Below are 25,418 nucleotides of genomic sequence, written 5' to 3'. Positions count from 1 at the left end.
ATATATAGAATAGCTAAAGAGAAGATGCATACCCTCTATGATCATCGGTCGATGAAACATCATTCTGGGATAACATGTTGTGTCGTATGTTGGCGCCAGGTGCGCAAATATGAGATAGAAATGTGAAAATGATGAAATACACACTCAAATATTGAATATTGTAGAGAAACTCGAGAACTAGAGCTCTATTTATACATAACATGTGCTTCGTTTTTTCTTCCATACTCAGCCATTGGATTTCGCGGAACGTATCTACTGCCGCTACAATTATTTTACCTTCCCTCTTTCTTTGACCAAAGAAGAGAACGTGCATGAATCTTTATACATATAATAATGGCCAACTTGTCAACATTTACCTCACTTGTAGATTTAATTAAGAATCAAAGACATCTTCCAACATGAAACAATAAGAACGATCTTATTGTTTCATGTTGCTTACGTTTATGTTAGGCCGCATGATATAACTTCTAAAGATATATTTACAACACTCAAATGGTCAAATTTATCTGTATCAATTAGTGGCAGTGATTAGTCGTGTCATGTCTCTCTTTGAATTTATTAACTCGATCATCCATTCTCAGAAAAACAATTAATTCAAGTTTAAATATTCAGATTGAATTTCCACTGCACCTTATTTTTAGTTAAATAGAAACAAGTTTTTTACTCAATTTTGTTCATTTTGTCAAACTGAATTGAATACACCGCTCGGTATCTTTCCTCGTGTGTGAGATCGTGATCTTTTCTCGTTCTTTTTTCCCACTCATCGCAGAATACACGATTTAACCAAGAGCCTGCTGAATCTCGTGTTTATTAGCGACGGTTTTATATTACACCGTCGCCGATTTAAAATTTTGCGACGGGTAAAATAAAACCGTCCCTAATGCTTAGTTGTCGCTAAATTTGGCGACGGTTATTTTAAACCAACCGTCGCTAGTTTTAAATTGACGACCGTTTAATAACAACCGTTGCTCATAGCGACGGTTTTAATTTACCGTCGCTAAATTTAAATCGGCGACGGTTAACTAAACAGTCGCTAAATGATGGCGCACCCATTTTACACGGCGTGCTTCTAATAGCGACAATTTTAATATTACCGTCGCTAAATTTAAATCGGCGTGTTAAATAAACCGTCGCTAAATGCCACGGCGTGCTTATATATGCACGCCGTTAAAAAAAATAATTTTTTTTTTAAAAAAATGATTTACTATTAACAGCGCACATAAACATGCACGCCGTTAATAATATTATTAACAGGGTGCCTTTATTGTGCGCTGCGAAAATTGCATAAGTTATTAACAGCTCACATATAACTGCACGCTGCGGATATTACTATTCGCAGCGTGCTTTCAATGCACGCTGTTAATACTGTCAAGTGCAATAATATTAACAACGCACATATGGATGCATGCCGTTAAAAGTAATATTCGCAGCGTGCATTTGATGACGTGCTGCGGAAAATCATTTTTCTTGTAGTGGCAGTCCATCAAAACAATCAACATTACAAGCAAAACCATGGCATGATATTGGAATTTTTCTGGAAACGTACATAATTTTAGTTGTTCGCAAATTTTTGGATTTCTCATCAAAAACTCTGTTTTACATATAAATGAATGATTGTTTTCTAATGGAAATCGACTAATAGAGTATTTTATGGGCACCAAATGATACTTAACTTAGTACAGAACAGTATTTCATTTATTTAATTGTTAATTATTCCTTGCACAATTATGTGAATATTTGATTTGAGTAAGGGTAAATTGCTCTTTTAAATCCTCAATCCCAAAATCAAGGAGAAAGTGCTTCTACACTCTCCTTGATATACAAGAAATTTTTATGTGCTCTGGGCCACTTGTCATCTCCTGTGTGAAAATTAATTACAAACAATAGAGTGTAAATATATGAGTCTTCAATATATAGCAACTATTTCAGATTTGGTACAGAAACAAGTGTGTGGAGTATAAAAATAATTGATCTATATATATGTATTTTACATTTCATATCTCTAAAGCTGTAAGATTAAATCATGATTTTACCTAATTTGAGTCAATTGATTCTATGAATATATAAATCAATACGTTGATTTAATATTTTTGTACCTAAAATTTCATAAATTGATACCAAAACATGTATAATAAGTGTTGATATTAATAAAATTGTTTCAATTTTATAGGGGTGACCGTAATGCGGTTTTGCAGTTTTTTTTTAAAAATCAAACCAAATTGTTATATGCGGTCGTCAGTTAAGTCTTTTTTTAAAAAAAAAAATTGTGTTTTTATATATGAAATTACTTTTTCAATTTTTAGTTTGCGTTTTTTAAATGATCAAGTAGAATACAAACTATTAGAATATATATTCAAATTGATTCCAAAACAATATTTAATAATCAAGATTCAAAACTAAGTTAATAATCGGGCACAAAAAGACACTCACAACAAAAATCACATTTGCACTATGCTTTCATTTTTCATACGTCCCAACTTCAAATAAAATATTTGTAGCCAAAAAAAAAAAAAAATCTATCCATGTAGAAGTCCAGTAATTTCACAAACAATGCTTACCTTTGAGTTTTTGTATTGTATCCACGAATATAATAAGAAAAATTGCATCATTCAACTTGCAAGAAATAAACAGGTAGTCCTTGATTTTGCTAATAGTTTTGCAATCTTTATGCAACTCTTAAGTTTCAAATCTAACATATAAATATAAAAATTAAGGTCCATTCTGGAACTTCCTGTACATTGTCTCACCTGTCTGGTCTCTTTCAGCACTTTTTATCAAATCATAGAGAAAACCATTGATATATTTGAGGTCATTCTGGAACTTCCGCAGCGGAGGAACTAACCATTTGGCTAACAGAATTTTCCAGTAAAGATAGTAAAATTTAGAACGATGCTCAGCTTCAAAAAGTGTACCATATACAGCCTGCAAGTAAATGTAGAACTACAATTATTACTAATTGGCAATAACCAGCAAGGGATGAAAGGAAGGCAGATTCAAGATTCCAATGCATATAATTCAGAAAAAGTAAAAGACAGTGTGCTGTACTGCCTTCAAAATGAGCAGCGATTATAAGAATTTTGGCCCTCTGAACACCGTCGAGGATGCAGGCCTTTCATGGAAGAACCACATATACAATTAGTGGGTTCTATTCAATTCAGAATTTTGATTACTTTTTCAAATGATATACTTTTATGGATTTGATAGATTTTTATTGAATTTTATGGATTCTCACAGATTTATAAACAGATTTATGTGGATTCATGTAGACTTTTTTTGCAAGATTTATATAGATTTTTGTGAATTTTTTAGAAATTTTGTACTTAATTATAAGATATTAATTTTTATTAATTTCTTTGAACCAATAATTAATTGACATATATAACATATTCGGTTTGAAATAGTTTTTCAATATTTATATTAATAAATAAATATACTTATTTAAAAGTTAAATCATTTAATCCTTACATGTGTATATATGTGGGTTTGTATGCATGTTTATAAATTTTTTAAAATACATCAATTGATTAATCTGTAATCTTGTTTTTGAATTGATAATATACATGTGAAAAGAATATTATTTAGCATTGTGTGGATATAATTTTGTATAAAAATATCATAGCTTATATATTAATTGAAAATGCTAAAAAAAATTTAAAAAATCATGGTTGTTGCAAGGTTATTCAATTATTAAGAATTAAACGACAGTTTTTGGATCATCTTTTATTATTATTGAATATTACATTAATTTGTGTAAGGCATAAATTAAAAATCACAAAATAAATTCTATAATTCAAAATTTCTTATGATATTAAAATAAAAAATTATTAAATGAACAATCAGTCAAAAAATGAAAATTTGAAAAGGAAATATGAAAATATATATAGAGATACACTTCGAAAATTTGAGAGAATGATAGAGATAGATGAGAGGAGAGAAGATAAGAAGAGAAGTGGTGTGAAGCGACAGAGAAAGAAATAAATAGCTTGTGTATGAGTTAGAAATTTTAAAAATCCATCCAAATCTTTAGGTTGAACCAAATACAATTTTTGACAATTCATAGTTGTACCTTAAACTTTAATGTTTGTATGTTAATAAATTCCATGAAGTTATTAAAAGCCTATTGAAAATTTAAATATCTATAGATTTTTATAGAGTTTTTAAAAGTCAATGTTGAATACCACTTGACTTTTTAAAACTTTATGAAAGTCTATTTTGAATACCACTAGACTTTTATGGAGTATGTAAAAGTCTTAATTGAATATATCTAAACTTTTAAAATCTACAAAAGTCATTAAAAGTCAATAAATCTCCTACATTGAATACACCCCTTGAAGTTAAAAAGAGAGCTTCACTCCTACCTTAATTAATTACAGGGGATTCCTTAGTAACAGATCCGAATCGTAATTAAAAGCACCGAGCTAGCCCAATAATATCGAGAGCCAAATCAGAAAATTCGGATTCAAGGTCCAGTTCAATTGTCTTCTCTCCTCAGCTTCCGCTTCTAAGAGCTGTTCGAATTTAGCCGTCATTCTCTCAGAGCAGTCACCAAACACTTTGACCATGGTTTCCAAGTATAGTGCATAGAATCCAGAAGCAATATGTAGTCCATTGAGCATTACAAAAATTGTATGACTGGTTACAAGCTAAAGAGAGAAGGCTATTGTTCAATTCAAACTCAATATGTAAAAGATGGCACAAACCTCCCCCACATTTCCTAAATGTAATACGGATGCAGCCTTTTTTTTTACTGAGAACGATATGTTTGGCCTCAGTTGTGTTTTGCGTGATGAAAATGGAGAATTCATGGCAGTGTAACATTGTCCTAAAAATCCGAACGTGAAGGAATGCGAAGCTCTTGCCGTACTCAGAGCTATCAACTAAATTAAGGAGTTCGACTTTGCTAATGTGATTATTGAGCTTGATGAAAAAATTTGTTGATGCTATCGAATCTTGAGCCGACGACTCTACTGAGAATATATTGCATGTGCACCAATGCAATTATCTCTTGTGTCAAGAAACCTCACACTCGTTCAGTTTTCTTACAATCAAATGTAATAATTTATGTTCTTGCTAAAACTGCTTTTTTGTGTGCTAGTCTTTCGATTTATTTTGAGATTCCATCTTGTTTGAACTTTGGATACGATTATTGTAATTCTTTGCATAATTAATGAAAATTCATTTAAAAAGTAAAATATGTTAAAATTAAAAATTTACGTTAAAAAATAAAAATCTCAAACTCACAAAATATATTAAATTACACATTTTATAAAATTTTCTCCACTCAATTGTGTGTTTTCTTCACAAATTGAGAGACATATTTATAGAATTTTTTTGGAAATAATCCAAAAATAAATACATCATTACATACATCATCACACAATAATTTTTAATATTTACAAATCTTATTTTCAATATTCAATAATTTCAACTCTTATTTTCAACAAAATCAATTATTATATCCAAATTTTACCATGTGTATTTATTAATTAATTATTATCTATACGTCTATACTATATTATTAAGTTTGAGACCCTTAGAGTAACTAGTGAAAATGCATTTGTGTTGTTAATAATTGTTGTTAAAGAAATGAGATCGGAAGAGATTAATTTACAGAAAATTATATATTAATGATTTTCATGTTATTTTAGTCAATAGAAAATGAGTATAACCAAATTTGTACAATAATTATTACCACACAAAAAAATCTTTACAAAAATTTTATTTATCAAAATCTCATTATAAATTAAATATAAAATCTCATTGGACAATAACAAAATCTCACAATATAATTGTTGTAAATATCGCAGTATGATATATTTGTTGTTCTTTTAACATTATCCGTAAGAAATTCAATGTAATATAATTTGTACAACAAGTATTATAAAATGAGTGCAAAAGATATTTGTTTAAAAATTTTGTGTTATAAATCTAATGTTATTCTTGAATGGAAGGATTTCAATACATTCAAATGTATTTTTGTTATTTAGTGAAGTGACATTGTAAACTTCAAATCCACTCATTTCATGTGTATATAGTAGTATTTCATGTTAATTGTGATATATTTCAAGTCCACCCAATAATGATGTAATTTGAAATTCATTCTACTTTATATAAATAATAATATGTAAATAAGTCATGTGTAGATTTAATATTTGATCTATTGTTTCATTGTTAACAATAAAATTATAATTCTAATCTATGAATTTGAAATCAATTCATCCAAGCGCAATCTAAATAAATTAATAATTGTTGAAAAAACATATTAGTAATAAATCTTATAATTTTGAATAAATTAGAAATTGAAAAAAATATAATATAGAATTGATATCATAATAATAAGTAAAATTAAATTTGAGAGAAGAAAAAATTATAATACATAGCGTTGACCACTTATTTTACCACGTGCTACTGATTTATGAAAAATAAAAATACAATATAGATAATATATTCTAAATCTTAAATTAAATTATTGTGTCAAATGTTTTCTTCCTTTATATTTTCAATTTTTATTGCTTTCATCTTTTTTTTTGTCATCAGTTTTTTCTTCTTTGTGAAAAAAAAAATATTCTCATCATCTTCATTAGCAAATCTTATGATGCTGTCAACATCAATCATTTGCATTTTCATATCTGTATTTTTTGATTCTTTTATTGGAAAATTTTTTTTTATAATAATTTTGTTGCTGAAAATCTTTCTATGCAATAATTTAATTATCCTCAATATTTATTCTTGTGTTGTTATCGTCTTCTATTACTTATATTTCAATATTTTTACCATTGAGACAATTGATTCTCGTCTTTTTTCTTTTTAATTTCTTGTTGTTCGGAATCTACTGATATCTTTTTGCATTCAATATTTCGTTGTTGAAATATTTTTTTATATTTTGAATGTGTTCAATTATAAATTATTTAAATCGTTTTGTCCATTTTGTGAAGAAATGTATATTCTTCTCTATTTGATGCCTCTACAGGTCTCCACACAAATTTAGTTTTTTTTTTTGGAATTTTTTTTCATTTAATCTACAAGCAAATAAAACCAAAAAATTTTGTTATTTCAGTCTTTTACAAATTATGTTTTTTTTTTGTAAAAAATCTTTTAACTTAATCTACAAGCAAACAAAACCAATGAATTTTGGTTATTTCATCATCTAGACAACTGAAAAATATGATTTAATTAATATGATATTAATTTATCAAAAAGTGTTTAACTCTTAGTGATATAACATATTTATGAAATATTTTATTTAAATAAAAAATTCAGAATTACGATCAACATATTTTTTTTATATTTCATACTATATTATTGGAAGTATTAAATTTTTATATATTAAATTTTTTTTTGAGAAACTTCTTGCATATATAAACTCATTCAAAAGATTATAGATTTACAAAATAAAACAAATCATATTCAATTTATTATTTTGTGAAAAATATATGTTCACTTCATCTATAAGCAAACAAAAATCAAATAATTTTAACTTTTCTTATTATCAATCATAAGGAGAAATATTGAGTAATGCTAATGAATAGTTTTTGTAAAGATTTATTCATAATAATTTTAAAAATTTACCTTCAAAGATATGTCATTTCATATTACATAAAATTATAATTGATTTTCTTATATTCATCTTTTATAAAAATACATTATCGTCAATTGTAAAATCATCAAATAAGTAATTGTTATAGTTTCTGATCTTTACAAAGATGAAAAATAGTTAAAATTAGTAAAACTATATGTATTCAATCATATATTGTTAAATTTTAAAAATAAACTAAGGCTTTGAAAAGTATTATTTGGGTTTTTTTATAAAGAAATATAGATAGAATAAATACTCACGAAATATTTATAAGGTCATCTTTCTTCTATATCCGATAATACTTCGTATCATTTTTGTGAAATGTAATTAACTGTCGAACCTTCTTCATAACACCGACCCACATGATTTAATTATTTGGCATCATTATTTTAATTCGTAGTTTTAAATTAAATAATCTCAATTAATGTAAAATAAAAGATATTTAACATCATGTCCTTACACAAATTATGTTTTTTTTGTGGAAAAAATTCAATATATTTACATCCAAATAAAACAAAAGAATTTTGGTATTTCAATATTGTACAAACTAATTAATTATAATTATTTCACTTCATCTATAAACAAATAAAACCAATAAATTTTTTTTTCAATATTCTCAAATTAATATTTTGTGGGAAAAAATATGTTCAATTCATCTACAAGAAAATAAAAACCAAAGAATTTTGGAGTTTCAGTCTTCTTTGCAACTTGATCCTTAACTAACATACGTAGATTGACAATTTTGACATCATCGTAATAATTGATTTTACAAAAACTTCCTCACCAAATTAAAGATAAACTTCTTGCATATATAAAATCATTCAAAAAATATAAATCTACAAAATAAAATAAATCACACATTCAAACAAATATTTTTGTGAAAAACATTTGTTCACTTCATCTACAAGTAAATAAAAACCAAATAATTTTGACATTGTCTATGGAGAAGTAGTGAATAATGCTAATGAATAATTTTTATAAAAATGTATTTATCATAATTTTAAAAATTTACATTCAAAGAAATATCTTTTAAGTTTACAAAAAGCTGTAAATGTTTTGTCAATATATATCTCTTATAAAAATACTCATTCGTTAATTGCAAGAATATCTCATAAAGTAATTGTTATAGTTTATAGCCTTTAAAAGAGTAAGAAATAGATAAAATTAAAACAAATTTATTTATGCAATCTTATAACGTTAAATTTTAGTAATAAACCAAGGTTTTGAAAAATATTAGTCGACCTTCTTTTTCTAAAAAAATTTAGATAGAATAAATAAATATTTATTAGGATTATCTATATTTATATTTGATAATTGATAGTTCTTGTATCATTTTGACACCAACCTTGGTAAAACAAAAAGAAAATTAGTTTAATTATTTGGTTTCATTAGTTTAATTATTCGTTTTAAAATAATTAATCTTAATTAACATATAATAAAATATATTTAACATCATATCCTTACACAAATTAATTTTTTGTGAAAAAAATATTTTCACTTTATTTACCGACAAATAAAACCAAAGAATTTTGGTATTTAATATTCTACAAATTAACTTTTTTTGTGAAAAAATCTACAAATTAAGTTTTTTGTGAAAAATTTCTTTTCACTTCATCTATAAAAAAATAAAATCAATATATTTTGGTATTTCAATCTTTTCAAATTAATATTTTTTGTGAAAAAAGTTTGTTCAATTCATCTACAAGAAAATAAAATAAAATAATTTTAGAGTTTTAGTTTTCTTGACAACTTGATCATTATCTAGCATAAATGTAGTTTGACAATTTTGTCATGATCATAATAACTGATTTTACAAAAATATCCTCACTAAATTTCTCTTGTATGTACAAACTAAGGACAATAATTTATAGCCTTTAAAAGAGTAAGAAATAGATAAAATTAAAACAAATTTATTTATGCAATCTTATATCGTTCAATTTTAGTAATAAACCAAGGTTTTGAAAAATATTAGTCGACTTTCTTTTTGCTAAAGAAATTTAGATAGAATAAATAAATATTTATTAGGATTATCTATATTTATATTTTATAATTGATAATTCTTATATCATTTTGACACCAACCTTGGTAAAACAAAAAGAAAATTAGTTTAATTATTTAGCTTCATTAGTTTAATTATTCGTTTTAAAATAATTAATATTAATTAACGTATAGTAAAAGATATTTAACATCATATCCTTATACAAATTAATTTTTTGTGAAAAAAATATTTTCACTTTATTTACCGACAAATAAAACCAAAGAATTTNTCTAAAATTATTTGATTTTATTTTCTTGTAGATGAATTGAACAAACTTTTTTCACAAAAAATATTAATTTGAAAAGATTGAAATACCAAAATATATTGATTTTATTTGCTTATAGATGAAGTGAAAAGAAATTTTTCACAAAAAACTTAATTTGTAGATTTTTTCACAAAAAAGTTAATTTGTAGAAGATTAAATACCAAAATTCTTTGGTTTTATTTGTCGGTAAATAAAGTGAAAATATTTTTTTCACAAAAAATTAATTTGTATAAGGATATGATGTTAAATATATTTTATTANCATTAGTTTAATTATTCGTTTTAAAATAATTAATCTTAATTAACGTATAATAAAATATATTTAACATCATATCCTTATACAAATTAATTTTTTGTGAAAAAAATATTTTCACTTTATTTACCGACAAATAAAACCAAAGAATTTTGGTATTTAATATTCTACAAATTAACTTTTTTGTGAAAAAATCTACAAATTAAGTTTTTTGTGAAAAATTTCTTTTCACTTCATCTATAAGCAAATAAAATCAATATATTTTGGTATTTCAATCTTTTCAAATTAATATTTTTTGTGAAAAAAGTTTGTTCAATTCATCTACAAGAAAATAAAATCAAATAATTTTAGAGTTTCAGTTTTCTTGACAATTTGATCATTATCTAGCATAAATGTAGTTTGACAATTTTGTCCTGATCATAATAAGTAATAACTGATTTTACAAAAATATCTTCACTAAATTTTTGTTGTATGTACAAACTAAGGACAAAGTTGACAATACACAATAGAAAAACTTTGACCTTGGTTCACACTTTTATAATATGAATAGATTATCTTATATGACACCAAAATATTTAATTTTGTAATTATCTTTCTCACCACACTAAAAACAAGTCACTCCATATTTTACATAGAAAAATCTAAATAAAAATTCTCTTTTAAATCGAACAATTGTTTTAAATTGAAAATAATTTCAGATTAATTGTTTAATATTATTTGATTAAATTAAAAATAATAATAACACATGTAACTCATGTTTTGTGAATCCAAAAAAATTAGGTATGTATTTTTTACAAGGTGGGGTATTTATTTTCCCACGCGCACACGACTTTGATTCGTCAAAATAAAATATTTGGCACACAAATCGAATTGGGCCGACATCCTAGTGGGAGAGAGAAGGGCAACGGCTGAGCGATGGGCGGAAGCGGCGCTGGTATCAGCAATTCCGTGGAACCTCCATCCTCGTCCGACTGCCCCGTTCGTGTGTACGCCGATGGGATCTACGATCTTTTCCATTTCGGCCACGCTCGAGCTCTCGAACAGGCCAAACTTGCGTATGTCGTTGCTGCTTTAATTTATTTTTGTGGGTCTGATTTATATTTTTGTTTCTTGCTATTTTTGGGTTTTGAATTGACATATCTTCGAAATTTTGTTGCTTGTTCGGTAGGCGTTTGGTTTTGTGTCCATTAAATATGATGAATCTGATCTATTCTGCCACCCGTTTTTGGGAAATCATACGTTTAATTTTCTACTTTTTGATCAAGGGTTGATCGCCCTGTTCCTCGTCCGCCTGAACCCGCTTCGGTCTCCCTCCATTTGCACCTATATAGAGCGCCTTTTTTCATCCTTTAAAACATTCTGTATTTTCAATTTTGGTTTTATCATTTATTTGTGTTCATGATTTATTTGCGCATCAAGTTCTGTCAATTTAGTCACATCAAGCCTTGTTTTCGTCTACGGCCAAATGAATTCTGGTGGCCATGTGTAATGATGTCATGTATATATCTGTACAGCTTCCCAAATACGTACTTGATGGTTGGATGTTGCAACGATGAGACTACTCACAAGTACAAGGGAAAGACTGTTATGACCGAATCTGAGCGCTATGAATCGCTTCGCCATTGCAAGTACGTTTGTCTTTTTTTGTACATTCCTGTTTATGAAATTGCGTCATGCATTTTTAGCTGATTCTTGATGACCTTTTGGTCCAGTCATGGCATTATTTCTTTTTTTAGTTCAGTTGATTGTTAAGCATTTTCAATTTTCACCTTTCCGCTATGATAGTTTTTCGTTATTTTTCACTTGATAGTGTTGATGAAAATGATTAACTGTTTTAGTTTTATATCTATACAGATGTTAAAATAGTTTCACTGTCTTACCTGCCGAATATTTTGAGGACCAGATAGTGTTATGCCTGGCTTCTTTGTTTGGCAGGTGGGTTGATGAGGTTATCCCTGATGCCCCATGGGTAATAAACCAGGAGTTTCTTGACAAGCACCGAATCGACTACGTGGCGCATGATGCTCTTCCGTAAGTCCGAGGGTTCTATCCTTCTTTTGATAGTGGCCGTATCCTTTTTCCATTTCTTTATCATGTTAAGCTGCAACAATATGAATCAGGATTCTGGAGAATCATAGAACGTAATTTGATCAGAGACTTTGATTGGTGTTGTCGCCTTCCCAAGTGTCTGAACATCTTTCTCGATTACGGTTTGATATTTTATTAATTAAACAAAATTACCCATTTACCCTAAAAGTACACGTTGATGAAGAAGCTCTTCAGGATCTCTTAGTCTTTTGTTCTGGAAAATTTTATGACAAATTTATTTAGAAAATATCGGCACGGTGTTATGATGGGGTTGATATTTTATTGTGATTATGTTATGATTCCTGTGTATGGCTTTATTGGAGTTTGCAAATTGCACAAGGAGGTTTTTAGTTTGCACTTGCAACATTGCAAATGCTAGTGGGAAGTAAAACCTTATTTACTTGTCATGTTTTCCCTTTGATTTGATTTGTTCTTTCTAAATTGTGGTTGGATTTGTAATATATGCTAGTTATCAACGAAGCATACGTTTAAACTCTTTTAATTCTTATAAGGGATTTTATACAGTTATGCGGATACCAGTGGAGCTGGAAAGGATGTTTATGAATTTGTAAGCCTGGCATTGTATTTTATAAATTTCAGCTGTAGTTTATTTATTGAATTTTCTGTGGATGTTGGTCTTGTCCACTCCTTTTCATCATGTCGACATTTGAATACCATATATTATGCTACTTTTGTTACAGGTCAAAGCTGTTGGAAGATTTAAAGAGACTAAAAGGACAGAAGGAATTTCAACGTCGGACATCATAATGAGAATAGTCAAAGACTATAATCAATATGTCTTGCGGAATTTGGATCGTGGATACACAAGAAAGGAGCTCAATGTTAGCTATGTTAGGGTATGGTGTTCCTAATATTCTTATTTTACTCTTGTCCTGATTGGATTCGTATATTTCTAATAATCTGTATCACTAGAACTCTTGCATTACTAAGATTTGTGTAAAATCCGCAGGAAAAGGGATTAAGGGTGAACATGAGACTGAAGAAGTTACAAGAAAAAGTCAAAAAACACCAAGAAAAAGTGGGCGAGAAGGTAAAATTTGTTTCTTTGCATAAATTTACTTCTTCTGATCTGATGCCAATGTATTAGTTCTAATGAAGCGCAAGAATTTAGGAAGAAATTAGGCTTTTGGCATTTACCAAAAGTGAGTCAGCTATTGGTTTCAAAAATTTGAAGAATGACTTTTTTCTGAGGATGTAGCTGATGATTATATAAGTTGCTGATTGTCATGTCCTATCTGCCATAATATGTGCAACCTCTAGTCCTCTAATTCTTCAATCCCGAAATCCTGTTAGCTGGCATCCATTTCCACCACACACTGTTTCATTCTAACAAGTGTCATATAGTCCCAACTCTCAGTACTGGTTTGCCTGCACTTCACCCAATGTCCCTTGTATAGAAAATGTATATGTCGTAAATGTATGTTGTTCCTTTCTCGTTTCTAACATAATTAGAGCTCGATATTAGTTATTCATCCAAATGTCGCCCCAAACGCTCGCTAAAGCGAAATATAATAGGGTGTCCCGTAAAATTTGGCGCACTCTTGACTGGTCGAAAGTTATTTTTTAAGTGCCATTATTTGCGTATTTGTATCTGTCATGCAACTTAGTAGCGAGCAAAGCTTACTCATCTTATGGGCTAATACATGGCCCTATTTATTCATGTTTAAATCCCTGTTTGCAGATACAAACTGTTGCAAAGACAGCTGGCATACATCACAATATTTGGGTTGAAAATGCAGATCGTTGGGTTGCTGGATTTCTCGAAATGTTCGAGGAAGGCTGCCATAAAATGGTGTATACAGAAATACATATATAGATTATAGGCACAACACTCAACACATACATCTAGGTTCAACTAATCCTACATTTGTGTGATTTGTACTTCAAAACTTGTGTTCAGGGAACAGCCATTAGGGACCGGATTCAAGAATTAAGCCAGCAGGGACAGGGATTGCTACTAAACGGGCAAAGAAGTAGCGATGATGATGAGGATGAATTCTATTACGATGAGGATGAGGATGAATATTATTATTATGATGAGGATGAGGATGATGTAGAATACTATGACAGTTATGAGAAGAATCGACATGCAAGTCACTGAACCAACGGTGGTGCATTCACACTCGCCTTGTGTAAAAGTTAAATTACTATATGTTGGAGATTGCATTAGGTTTTTAATCGGTTTGACGCTTTGCTCTTTTATTTTCTCCGCAGTTTTTTTTTTGTGGTCGGTTTGTTCCAGATTATCATTATTTATGATTTTTGTAATAGTCATTTGAACAAAGATGAACGTATATTTTTGCTTCGTTACTGTTTGATAGATCATTTTCGTTTTGGAAACAATGTATTGGGGTACGTCCTTTAAATGTCTTATGTGAACTAAAATCGTGATTGGGAGAAAAAATCGTGTTTGACCCTGGATGATGAGATGGCGAATTCGACGATTTGGGCGTGACCCATCACCGGCCATGGGATGAAAATCAATTCACCGTTGCTGGACTCCTCCATTATTCTCTCTTTTTACTGCTAAATAAATGGTTCCTTTTCCACTTATATATATGGTATTTAGTTGGTGAGGGATTCGTTCCAGTCATGTCTCGACTTCGAGATCTCATTCTATCTTGACATTCACGTGTTATACAATCACAATATGGTATATATATATGTTTTAAAATCAATTACTTATTCGTTATAATCATTAAATAAGATTAAAATAAACATACTTTATACCAATTATTTATAAATTCGAAGTATGATGAGGATAACAAAATATTGAATATGATGAAAATATAGAAGTTGGCAATTATAAGCTATGAAAATGTTTGGGTCGGTGGGAGAGCATGAGAGTTATGGTTGATGAATATCTTTATAAAAAGTTCGCTTTATTCTGCACAAAGGAAACAAATCTAAACAAATGGGTAGGGCGGCTCTAGAATTGGAATCGCACATTAGCTAGTACATAGTGCTGGACAAGGGAAATCCAAGAAATACTGAGATGAAATAAAATAGTTGCTAATCTTTTTTCGTGGAATCTTGATAATTTGAATGATTCTAAGTTTCTGTTATAAATCACAAGTTGCCGTCTGGCAGGTAACTGGAGAGATCTTTCTTGTAAATGAAGATGGATTGGATCTTTCTTTTTGTTTTTTCTTGAAATGTTTCGAAGCAGCTTTCATTGCTTTAGCCCATTTCTGCACATAACACACAAAACGAAATGAATCCATACATTTTGTAAAAAAAGGTACTCCATTTTTCTATGGCACACAAGATTTAACACATCAATATTTCTCTATCAAATAATAAGTCCAAGAACATAGTAAAAAAATTCTTATTGCTAAACTAAAATATCGTTAGATTTTATGGTAGAGCCAACCAATATGGGAATAAAAATCTAGTGATGGCACAATTTTTACATCTCAGTTTTCCTTAAAGATAATATCAATATTATGCCACCGACTAGTAAAATTGAGAGTTAAAACCCAAAAATGTATATTATAAAATTAAAATTATATTATGTATAATTCTGTAATTGTGGACTGGATATGGGATCGCAATACGTACACCGCTTATTATATGAACTGAAAACCGTACCTTTCTTGGTGTTGGGGAAGACGCCTTAAGGCGAACCGAAGACGGCACCGGAGAAAAACCAAAGGACTTCCTCTTATTCATCTTCATTCTTTGGTACATGTAAATGTTATCAGAGACAATACTGGTGAACTTTTTCTTGATATTGGCTGCAAATTTCTTGGAATTTTTTAGCAACCCCGTGAATTCATTTTCATCATACTGTAGCTTTCTTGAAAGTTCTAGGCATCCATCCCGGCCATTAACAAAGGTCCGAGGAACCAAAGGGGACCAAATAGAACTCTGGGAGTAATCGAAGTCGAAGGCAGAGTTGTCCGGGAACTTGCAGAGAAGCTCGCTGGACATGGATGATTCCAAATACTCCACCACTTTTACAGGTGGTAATGGATTCCCATGGGAAGAAATGTGAGACATTGGTTAAAAAACCGATGAGATTTATGGGATTTGCGGAGTTTTTATGGTAGTATTGAAGTTGCAGAGAAAGAAAACTTTGGGAGACCACAAAAGTAGCCGTTGAGGGAGGGGCCGACACATTAATTTTTGGAGGACCAAATTTAATACAGATCTCAATTGAATAAAATAATGTTTGTTAGCAGTCAAACCAGAAAAAATAAAGTTTGTGTTATCTAAAAAAAACCAAGAATAATGATTGAATTAATTAATTGAAAAAGCTCAAATATTGTTTTTAGATAATCATAATTTTCTAATATTATTCAAGAAAGAAATTTTCTAGATCAATTGTTCCTTTTTTTGTAGAACCTTTAAATAATGTCTTGAGATTTAATTGAGTTTAAATTTTTTAAGTGAAATAATGCATGAATAAATATTAAACTTACACTCTCCCAATTGAACTGAAATTATAGATATATTTTTTTTCAAAAAAAGAAAGCAAAGACTTTAGGAGGAAACTAGCTAGGAAAGCATGTATGTATCCTCAATTATGTGGTAAATATTAGTAATATACGTATGTACAAAATGATAATCGGAGAAAGAGATTTTCTAAAAAATCTTTTATTCATCATCAAATTAAAATTTTGCTGGGATAATAGGAAGAAATTACTTTCTACTAAAATTTTTTAAAAAAAATTTATGATTAAACAACAACTACTGCAGATCAACGAGTGCTCCGGTACAATGTAGAAATAAAAACTATATAATCAAACCATATAGACAACACAAGTTGGCTGTAACAGTCTCGGATGATCAAAACTTCCTTTATAAGCTTGTATTGAGATCTCAGCACCAAAAATTGAGCTCCAAGCGATGCAACAAAACTCTAGCGGATCCAAGTAACTCCTTTTTTCGGAGCAAACCAAGCTTCCAGGAACCGAATTTCGGCTGCCACTACAACCAGCCGGTTTGAATGTATCAAGTGTTACAGATTATCTGGTTTACCAGTGTGTGGTGAAAAAGCTACTATTTATATGTACAATAGGTGATCAAGAACTGCAAGCGACCTCTGCCACACGTTGCCTCATCATTTCCTTCACAGCAGCTCTTCGTCGGGACTCGGACTGCTGTTGCACCCGGCTCATGTGTACTCTCAAGTCCCTGGATGAAACACGTGTGTGTATCTCAAGGGGGGTCGATGAAAAGGAAAATGACAACGAAGGCGGCGGTGTGCGTGTGTGTATAATGTTATTTTCACTCCAATTATTGTTATAACTTATAAGCTCCATTTTATATGCAAACCTGCATCGTGGCACATGGCACTCAGATTCTTTTGCAGGCTTGAGAATGAATTTGAAGGATACGCCACATTCTCCTACAAGGAACACAACCTCCAACGGCACGTTTTTTGCACATCCTAGCATGTAGGAAAAGCCATTTCACCCTTCGACAATTAGGGTACTGGCAATTTGGAGAGCGGCACTTGGAGAACTCAGGCTGTTGATGTTCAACGCTTTTTGGTGGTAAAAATTTGACAGTCATCATACGAGAAGGCATATTCAATCAGAAAAAGAGAATCATTTTCATATTGGAAGAACCTTCATCCACAATAGCAAAAGATCGATAAATGGCCACCCAGCTATACTACCTTCTACCTGAGTATTTTGGTCACCAATTGATGTCAAGCACCTTAAATTTGTCGAAGATAGTGCTCTTACCCGTTTAAACACACAAAGTCTAAGATAGTAGAATGACAAAAAAAGAAAAAACTAAAAAAGACTATGAAAAAGACGTGACAAAAAATAAAACCTCCACACAAATGTAAATCAAAACAAAACAAAACAGAAGCAATTACCAGTTAAAAAGAGCAGAACAGTAGAAGCTTAAAAAACTGAGTGGAATAAAACAACACCAAAATAAAAGACCTGGAACAATGTCAAACAAAAACAAAAATCATAACTACTACTGACCTGTTTAACTCGTGATTCCATAGCTCCTGCATTTTGCACATCTCGATCATTGGAAGGATTATTTGTCAACTTATGAGGATGATCACTGCCTTCTTTTTTATAACAAATATTACATATCTCGTAATCTGGGCACGTTTCACAACGCCAACCTTGACCAGCTTCTATATCAAGGCGACATACACAACATGCTGCTAGAAAAGCTGGGGCAGTGGGATTGTGAAGATGGTAAAGAATCATCATTGATGAATGTTTAGCCCGGCGAAGGGTGTCATATTGATAATGGTTTCCTTGACACAGGTTCAAAAATGCATGTCTGGTATCAAAGAATTCACTCACTAGAATATCATCTTTGTCTTTGGTATCATCAGGAACTCCAGTAATTTGAACCTGCAGGTAATACTATTCTTAATCCATTTACCAAAGGTAAATCTCGGTGAAAGGAATACAGAAAAATTTAAAGTACGAAAACCAAATCAAGTTGTGAGTAGGTTTAATTTGGTTCGGAGGACTTACAGGATGAAGGGCATGCCTGTCCTTGTGGTTTACAGGATGTCTCTCTCTTTCCTCAAGTTTTTGTTCTGCATCATAGCACCTAGAGATAAAATATGTTACTAGTTTCGCTGCAGCATTTTACGGAAATGACTATTTCACCATGTTGATGGTAGAGTAATTCCAGAAAATTCTTGCAAAGGCAACATATAGACTTGTATTTACAAATCAACAATACTTAACACAAAAATTATCATAATTGAAACTCATTAAACATAACACAAGATATCATCCGAACATAAATATACAAAATGTAAGGCGGTAATAGCATCAAACCAGAAGAATAGTGAGTTTGCAAACTCATCTTCCTCTTCTACGATAATATGTAAATAAGACAAAATCTTCCTCTTCTCGAAGAAAACTCATACTAGATATCTTTCCTTGTCAAAGTTTCCGATCAAATCCAAGCCAATTTCATAAAATTCAAACTAAGACAAAATCTAGCTAGAGAGCTAAAAAAAATTTGTCCAATTCAATTCAATCTGTCTGAACATAGTAAATAAATTTTCTTGTAAGTTAGTTTGAACCATGTGCTCCAAAAATAGAGGCAATAGCGTTTTGTTTTGTTTTTTGTTTTTTGTTTTGTTTTGTTTTTGATATAAGTCAATAGGTTTGCATGTTATAAAAAAAATTTATAAGATTATTTTACGGATCAATTTTATGAGATGAACAGATCAAACTCAATAAATATAAGTAAGATCGTCATATAAATTTACATTCATACGGTTTCATAAATGATATCATCTAGTGAAAAAAATTGTTGAATTATAAAATATTTTAGTTGAAGCTTCGTTTAAAAAAATCAAAATTGATTATTCGATGAAATATACTGCAACGGGTTCTGTGTGCAAACCAAAATAACCCAAATATCCAGTTGAAATCCTCGTTGACTAGATGTGGTGTGCATTCAAATCCACTCTCGCACCTGTTCATTCTATTCTGTGAGCTTTTGAGGGTTTCTTTTCTTTTCTTTTTTTTTTTTTTCTTTTTAAAGAAGGAGGAGAAGATTGAAGAAGCTTAATTGCAATCAGTTTCTTTCTCGGCAAATTGCAGCATCAGCAGTAGGAGTAATCGAACTGCGAAACTACATTAAAACCTCAGTTACTCGGCTTTTTGTTTCTGATTTGGGTATTATTTTTTCTCTCTTTTGTTGCTGTGATCAATTTTTAGTTGTGATATTCTTTGATTGTGCATAATTATTTGCATTACTGACAGCTATTGACATGTAGCTTATTGAAATTAAATTGAAATTTTGTTGGGTTGTTTGGATTTCGGAGCATATTCGCAAGCCTCGGTCGAAGGATTTAACTAAGAATGATTCAGACTATGATTACATCTTAATCCTTGCCTCTGGTAATTCTAACTCAAACCATTATATTTCTAGCGTCAGCAGGGGCGGCCGATTAAAGAGGCGGCTGATTGAAGACTACCGCAAATTCAGGGACACCCTTCAGTCCAGCAAGCATGGGTCCTTCTCGATCTTTTAGCAATGGGACAAATGTCCCAACAAACTCAAACCATGTCAAAGTATTGAGCTTTGATGCCAGCCCCACATTGGTGAATTATGCAGCCGCTTGTGAAGGGTTGCCTAGCTTGCGAGACATCCTGAGCTCAGAAAGAGAGAATATTCTTATAACAAAGTTGAGAATGTGTTCTATAGTATTTGATTTCACAGACCCCACTACACACGTGAATGAGAAAGATGTTAAGAGGCGGATGCTGCTTGAGTTGGTTGATTACATTTCATCAGTGAATTCAAAGTTCAGTGAGGTTTCCATGCAGGAAATGACAAAGATGGTCTCAACTAATCTGTTTAGAGCGTTACCTTTATTCGATCATGACGTTAAACTGCCAGGTGGTGTGTATGATCCAGAAGAGGAAGAGCCGAAGTTGGATCCTTCGTGGGGACATCTCCAGGTTGTGTATGAGTTCCTATTGAGATTTGTCGTTTCGTCACAAACTGATGCTAAGATGGCCAAAAGATACATTGACCGTTCTTTTGTGCTGAGGTTGCTCGACCTGTTTGATTCAGAGGATCAAAGGGAGCGGGAATACTTGAAGACTATTCTACATCGTGTATATGGGAAGTTTATGGTGCATAGACCTTTTATCAGGAAATCAATCAATAATATATTCTATAATTTTATCTTTGAGATAGAGAAGCATAACGGCATTGCAGAATTGCTGGAGATATTGGGAAGCATAATTAATGGGTTTGCTTTACCTCTAAAGGAAGAGCATAAGCTTTTTCTTGTGCGGGCACTGATTCCCCTTCATAAACCAAAGTGCATGTCTATCTACCATCAGCAGCTGTCTTATTGTATCATTCAATTTTTGGAGAAAGATTGCAAGCTGGCTGATACGGTCATCCATGGTCTTTTAAAGTACTGGCCTTTAACCAATAGTTCCAAGGAGGTAATGTTTTTAAGTGAATTGGAGGAAATCATGGAAGCAACACAAGCTGCTGAATTTCAGTACTGCATGGTCTCTTTGTTCCGTCAAATTGGCTTCTGTCTCATCAGCTCACATTTTCAGGTCCTATAATCTATCTATTTATGTTTGCCATCCTGCTAGCTTGGTTGATTTTTGGTAAATTTGGAAGAATGAGCTCGAACCTTTGGCATGCCATTACCATATGATATACATTCAATTAGTCTTGTCTTGATTGTCGTCAAAAATACGTTTCTTGGCTTGCCACAAGAATTTTTGTTCCTTTCTCAACTGAAATTATTTTTTTTGTTCATGCTTTGGGTGCATCCTTTTATTGAATAAATCTCGCATTTTTAAAGGAGAATTGAGGAAGAATTAATTGAAGATAAAATTTGAGAAAGCATGAACGTCGCTTATAATAATTTTATTACATTGCCTTCAGAACTTGCTGTTTGCTAAGAAGCAGCCATTTTTAGGCCCTCCGGCCTCCATCAACAATGAGTATTTACACCTGTTTTATTGTATATTAGAAATGAAAGTTTTGAGCTCTCGTGTCTTAATTGAGTTAGTTTACTGGGCTGATTTTTATGCTGATCCGAGTTTTGTCTTCAACTTTTGTGATTGTAAACTTATAATTGTGATTGAATATTTGTGAAGTTAATAAGAAAGGTTTATTGAATGATCGCATAAAATTTAGTCAGTACTTTTTCAAATTTTGGATGAATTGACCAAGTGCAATTTGTATTTAGATCTTTAACATTATTGAGCATTGTCATACCATAAGTTTTTCCTTCTTCTTGGCTGAGAATGAAGAGTCTATACTTATCTGGCTCATATTTTAAAAAAAAAAAATCTGGTGTTGGACCATGAGGATGAAATTTTCATTACTGGACAGTGCAGGCTCGCCCTGTCTCCAGTTATTTTTACTTTCTAAAGGATATCTCTTGATGAGAATGTTCAAGCTGCACAGCTGTCTTCAAATTAAGCAATAATCAGGAGATGTTGATAATAACAATTGAATAATATATACACGTGGAAGAATAATTGATGGTTAATAAAAGTTTAAAATCCGTGGAAGAAGGGAGTGTGCTTCCGTGCTTGGCACAAATTTATAGCTACCGTTTAATTATGACCCGTTCGTAGGTAGCAGCTCTGTTGCCAACTGCATTTGCATAGAAAGTTTGTTTGAATAAATTAATTTTGTATGGTAAAACAAAATATCACTTATGTTCCTCTCATTAGGTCATCTATGTTACTTTCCGCATATCTTGGTTTTGCGATGTCATCTGGCCAGAAAAAATATTCTCTTTGTCATGATTATTATTAGTTGATACGAAACTAGGAAGAACAAAATAATTTCCTACTTATAACTTTTGAAACTTTTTGATGATTTTCTTACTATAAGAAGACATAAGGATGGTGTCTGAGCTAATAATTTTCAAATATTACTAAGTAGAATGCTGCATTCTTATAAAAACTCAGTCTTTTGTTAGACTTGATTTTGCATCTCATTTTTAGAGCTCTCTCTTTCCCCCAACTCGCTACCCCATGTCTCTTACAGGTAGCTGAACGTGCTCTCCTGCTATGGAATAGTGACCACATAAGGAATCTAATTACTCTAAACCACAGAGTAATACTCCCTATTATACTCCCTTCGCTAGAGAAGAACGCAAACAATCACTGGAATCAGGCTATTCAGAGCCTAACTCTTAATGTACGAAGTGTGTTTACTGATGTTGATCCATCACACTTTGAGGATTGCTTAGCAAAATTCAAAGAAGACGAGATCGAGAAAAAGGAAACACTGAAAAGACGAGAATCAATATGGAGGGCATTAGAAAATGTGGCTTCCTCTACTGCTGTGAGTGGTGAGGCTATCCTTTTATCTAAGTTCCAATCTTCTGTTGGCATAGCTACCACGACTAGTTCCGAAACAGTAGTGGGTGGTTGAAGATAGGCTGATCGTCAGAAATATTTTCCTTTGGTGATTTAACAGACATTTATGTAATTATTTGTTTGTCTTGTTGATTGAATCTGAGATTCTGAATGCATTTAATGGTATTTTCCATGGCAAATGTAATTCTTTTTTTTATTATTTTCATGTACTTGTGATATCGTTATTTAAAATTGGGCCTAGATACCATTTTGGTGGCTCTGTTCAGATAATTTAGTTAAGTTGAAATTGAATAGTGTAATAATCTGAATAGATCAGAATCCAATAAAGCTCAAATTGATTTCGACAATTTTCAATTTAAAACAGTTGAGGATTTAAAACTTTTTTCAAATTTATTCTAGGAATTTCACACGATTCTCTCAAATTTTGGCACGAGACTCGGCAATATCCTAATTTTTAGCAATATTTTTTGATGATTTCTTGCCAAAAGGATCAATATATTGAAAGAACGATACGAAGTACAAACATATTTTGTTTTTATAAAAGAAATACCACAGACAATCTGCGTTGCATTGAAGAACATGTAGCATTCATACTAATCATCACCGTAAGCTCGGAAGCTATAACTCTCCTGATAAAAATCATTGAAGTGAAGATCTGCTTCAAGCCATTTTGGATACCGAATCGAGTCCCCAGCCAAGAATTGCATGTACCGCTTGCTCCCTTGAGGCACGACCCTCACTTCCCCTTCCTCGACATAAACCAGCTGATCGACGTGCCAGTCCCACGGAATCCTGCATTTCCCTGTCTTCCACACAGACCACCTCGAACCACCAAGCTCCGATCACCTGTCTTTTGACACCTTCCTTTCCACTCTCACGTTGTAGAGCTCCTCCAGTGACTTCTCTATCCCCATAGCTCGTATGCCTCGACCATTTGCGAAACTGGTGCTTGAAAATTTATGATGTGTCCTGGTTATGTTTGTGGTGAAGGAGGTAAGGGATGGACCAACCGTAAAGCTGGTCATTGCGTGTGCTTAGAGTTTGATAACACAAACCGATGTAATAGATAATCCTGCAGAATTGGCAAATAAACATTCAACAACCAATATAATAATTTGGATTTTGCACCTGAATTCAATGAAGCTTTTGCCTAAATCAACAAACAAACAACTGCAACGTAAATTCTTACAGAATCAAGAAATATGAAGTTCATGGTGGACACAAAATTATGAACTCCAATACGTTGAAGCTTTGGTGAAACCGCAAACTAACGCCACACGTTGAAGCTCGGATTAACCAATGTTAGAGCAAAGACTTATTTCAAAACCGAATCTTACTGGGTGTGCAGATTCTAAAGAAACAAGAAGTTCATCACTTTCACGCAAATGAATCGAACAAGACTACCACATAAGAATTCAAATACCCATTCCAGGAAAAAAGTAAGAAATGAAATCACCAATCAATTCTATCCATTAACTGAAACAACATTCCTATTCAGAATCTGGACTAGATACGTGTACACAGTAAAGGAATCCAACACTCTTAACACACTCGATTCGATGCCTAATTTTTTCCCCGGAAAAAGTAATTTCAACTCGGAAGTTCCTTATTTTCATGCTCGCCAAATTGCCAAGTAAATTGGAACTAAAAAATGTCGAATTCTTACCCTTCTTCGCGATTGCTCGTAATGAAAAAGCAGGCCTCGTCTTATTGCAAATCTTCAGCTCACGAAAAGAACAAAATATCAGCAAAACCCACAGCCCTCCTCTATCTGTTAAGCAGAGGGGTTTAAGATTTACTCTTGCTGTCCATTCTGACAGAAGTAATTCTTTTGGAGCCCCCCAACTTCCAGTTAACTCTAAATCAAGTCCCTAGTGTTTTGGAAACGCCCCAAACTAGTTTCAAGAAACCATTGTGGATAGGAAATTTATAATACAATAGTATTTTAAAATATTACACGAATTTAAATTTATTTTACTTTACTGAAATATATCAAATCTTAGGAAATTTGTGGTGTTGGATTAAATTACAAGTTGTATATATCTATACCAACTCAAAACTCTATTTTTATATGGATTTTCTATTAAAATAATTAATTAATGTGTTAAACACAAACTTTCTATAACTCATTTATTTTAGGTTGTGTTTAGATTGATGAATTTCAAATTCATAGATTTCAAATGTATTTTTGTAGTTCATATGAAGAATATCATAAACTTCAAATCCAAAACATCAATGTTTATATAATGTTTCATGTTAGCAACGATGCTTCAAATTCACTCAATAATATATGCATTTAAAATCCATTTTACTTTGCGTAACAATTTGTAAATAAGTAATTATGGATTTATAATT

General features: G+C 31.2%; 4 protein-coding genes and 1 long non-coding RNA gene across 6 annotated transcripts in view; 2 read left to right on the top strand and 3 right to left on the bottom strand.

Moving 5' to 3' along the window:
* Window positions 1–132, bottom strand: part of LOC140966153 (gamma aminobutyrate transaminase 1, mitochondrial-like) — a 4,175-nt gene extending 4,043 nt beyond the window's left edge. The window contains exon 1 of the mRNA XM_073426514.1: window positions 33–132. Within this exon, the coding sequence (XP_073282615.1) occupies window positions 33–76 (44 nt within the window). The 5' untranslated portion in view covers window positions 77–132. The remainder of the gene's footprint in view (window positions 1–32) is intronic.
* A 10,816-nt stretch (window positions 133–10,948) lies between these two features.
* On the top strand, window positions 10,949–14,583 carry LOC140966132 (choline-phosphate cytidylyltransferase 2). Its single transcript, XM_073426484.1, has 8 exons — window positions 10,949–11,186; window positions 11,646–11,759; window positions 12,067–12,162; window positions 12,745–12,787; window positions 12,921–13,076; window positions 13,190–13,270; window positions 13,922–14,032; window positions 14,141–14,583. Exons 1-8 carry the CDS (start codon window positions 11,047–11,049, stop codon window positions 14,339–14,341), a joined length of 942 nt encoding a protein of 313 aa, XP_073282585.1. The 5' UTR covers window positions 10,949–11,046; the 3' UTR covers window positions 14,342–14,583.
* A 572-nt stretch (window positions 14,584–15,155) lies between these two features.
* Window positions 15,156–16,317, bottom strand: LOC140966140 (uncharacterized). The gene is made up of 2 exons (XM_073426494.1): window positions 15,832–16,317; window positions 15,156–15,431 (listed from the first exon to the last, which is right to left on the bottom strand). Exons 1-2 carry the CDS (start codon window positions 16,240–16,242, stop codon window positions 15,303–15,305), a joined length of 540 nt encoding a protein of 179 aa, XP_073282595.1. The 5' UTR covers window positions 16,243–16,317; the 3' UTR covers window positions 15,156–15,302.
* A 3,346-nt stretch (window positions 16,318–19,663) lies between these two features.
* On the top strand, window positions 19,664–23,229 carry LOC140966102 (serine/threonine protein phosphatase 2A 59 kDa regulatory subunit B' zeta isoform-like). Of its 2 annotated transcripts, none has more exons than XM_073426441.1 (3): window positions 19,664–19,865; window positions 20,131–21,272; window positions 22,729–23,229. In XM_073426441.1, exons 2-3 carry the CDS (start codon window positions 20,202–20,204, stop codon window positions 23,116–23,118), a joined length of 1,461 nt encoding a protein of 486 aa, XP_073282542.1. In that variant the 5' UTR covers window positions 19,664–19,865; window positions 20,131–20,201; the 3' UTR covers window positions 23,119–23,229. The 2 variants fall into 2 exon arrangements, with proteins under 2 accessions (XP_073282542.1, XP_073282541.1); XM_073426440.1 differs by having other exon boundaries at window positions 20,122–21,272; window positions 22,729–23,228.
* Window positions 23,230–23,575: 346 nt separating this feature from the next.
* LOC140966135 (uncharacterized) lies at window positions 23,576–24,905 on the bottom strand. Its single transcript, XR_012173260.1, has 2 exons — window positions 24,730–24,905; window positions 23,576–24,135 (listed from the first exon to the last, which is right to left on the bottom strand). It is a non-coding gene; the product is annotated as an uncharacterized lncRNA (long non-coding RNA).
* Window positions 24,906–25,418: the final 513 nt, after the last annotated feature.

Source organism: Primulina huaijiensis, unplaced genomic scaffold, assembly GCF_012295235.1.
Source record: "Primulina huaijiensis isolate GDHJ02 unplaced genomic scaffold, ASM1229523v2 scaffold20025, whole genome shotgun sequence".
NCBI lineage: Eukaryota > Viridiplantae > Streptophyta > Magnoliopsida > Lamiales > Gesneriaceae > Primulina > Primulina huaijiensis.
This window is presented reverse-complemented; position numbering and strand designations above follow the sequence as displayed.

What these genes read in the sequence shown, in the direction of transcription:
- LOC140966102 (XM_073426441.1), top strand. Translation starts at nt 20,202, where the DNA reads ATGGGTCCTTCTCGATCTTTTAGCAATGGGACAAATGTCCCAACAAAC. An exon ending in TCATCAGCTCACATTTTCAG is followed by an intron (nt 21,273 to 22,728) that starts GTCCTATAATCT and finishes TGTCTCTTACAG; the next exon opens with GTAGCTGAACGTGCTCTCCT.
- LOC140966132 (XM_073426484.1), top strand. Translation starts at nt 11,047, where the DNA reads ATGGGCGGAAGCGGCGCTGGTATCAGCAATTCCGTGGAACCTCCATCC. An exon ending in CTCGAACAGGCCAAACTTGC is followed by an intron (nt 11,187 to 11,645) that starts GTATGTCGTTGC and finishes ATATCTGTACAG; the next exon opens with CTTCCCAAATACGTACTTGA. An exon ending in GTGGCGCATGATGCTCTTCC is followed by an intron (nt 12,163 to 12,744) that starts GTAAGTCCGAGG and finishes GATTTTATACAG; the next exon opens with TTATGCGGATACCAGTGGAG.
- LOC140966140 (XM_073426494.1), bottom strand. Translation starts at nt 16,242, where the DNA reads ATGTCTCACATTTCTTCCCATGGGAATCCATTACCACCTGTAAAAGTG. An exon ending in CTTCCCCAACACCAAGAAAG is followed by an intron (nt 15,432 to 15,831) that starts GTACGGTTTTCA and finishes TGTTATGTGCAG; the next exon opens with AAATGGGCTAAAGCAATGAA.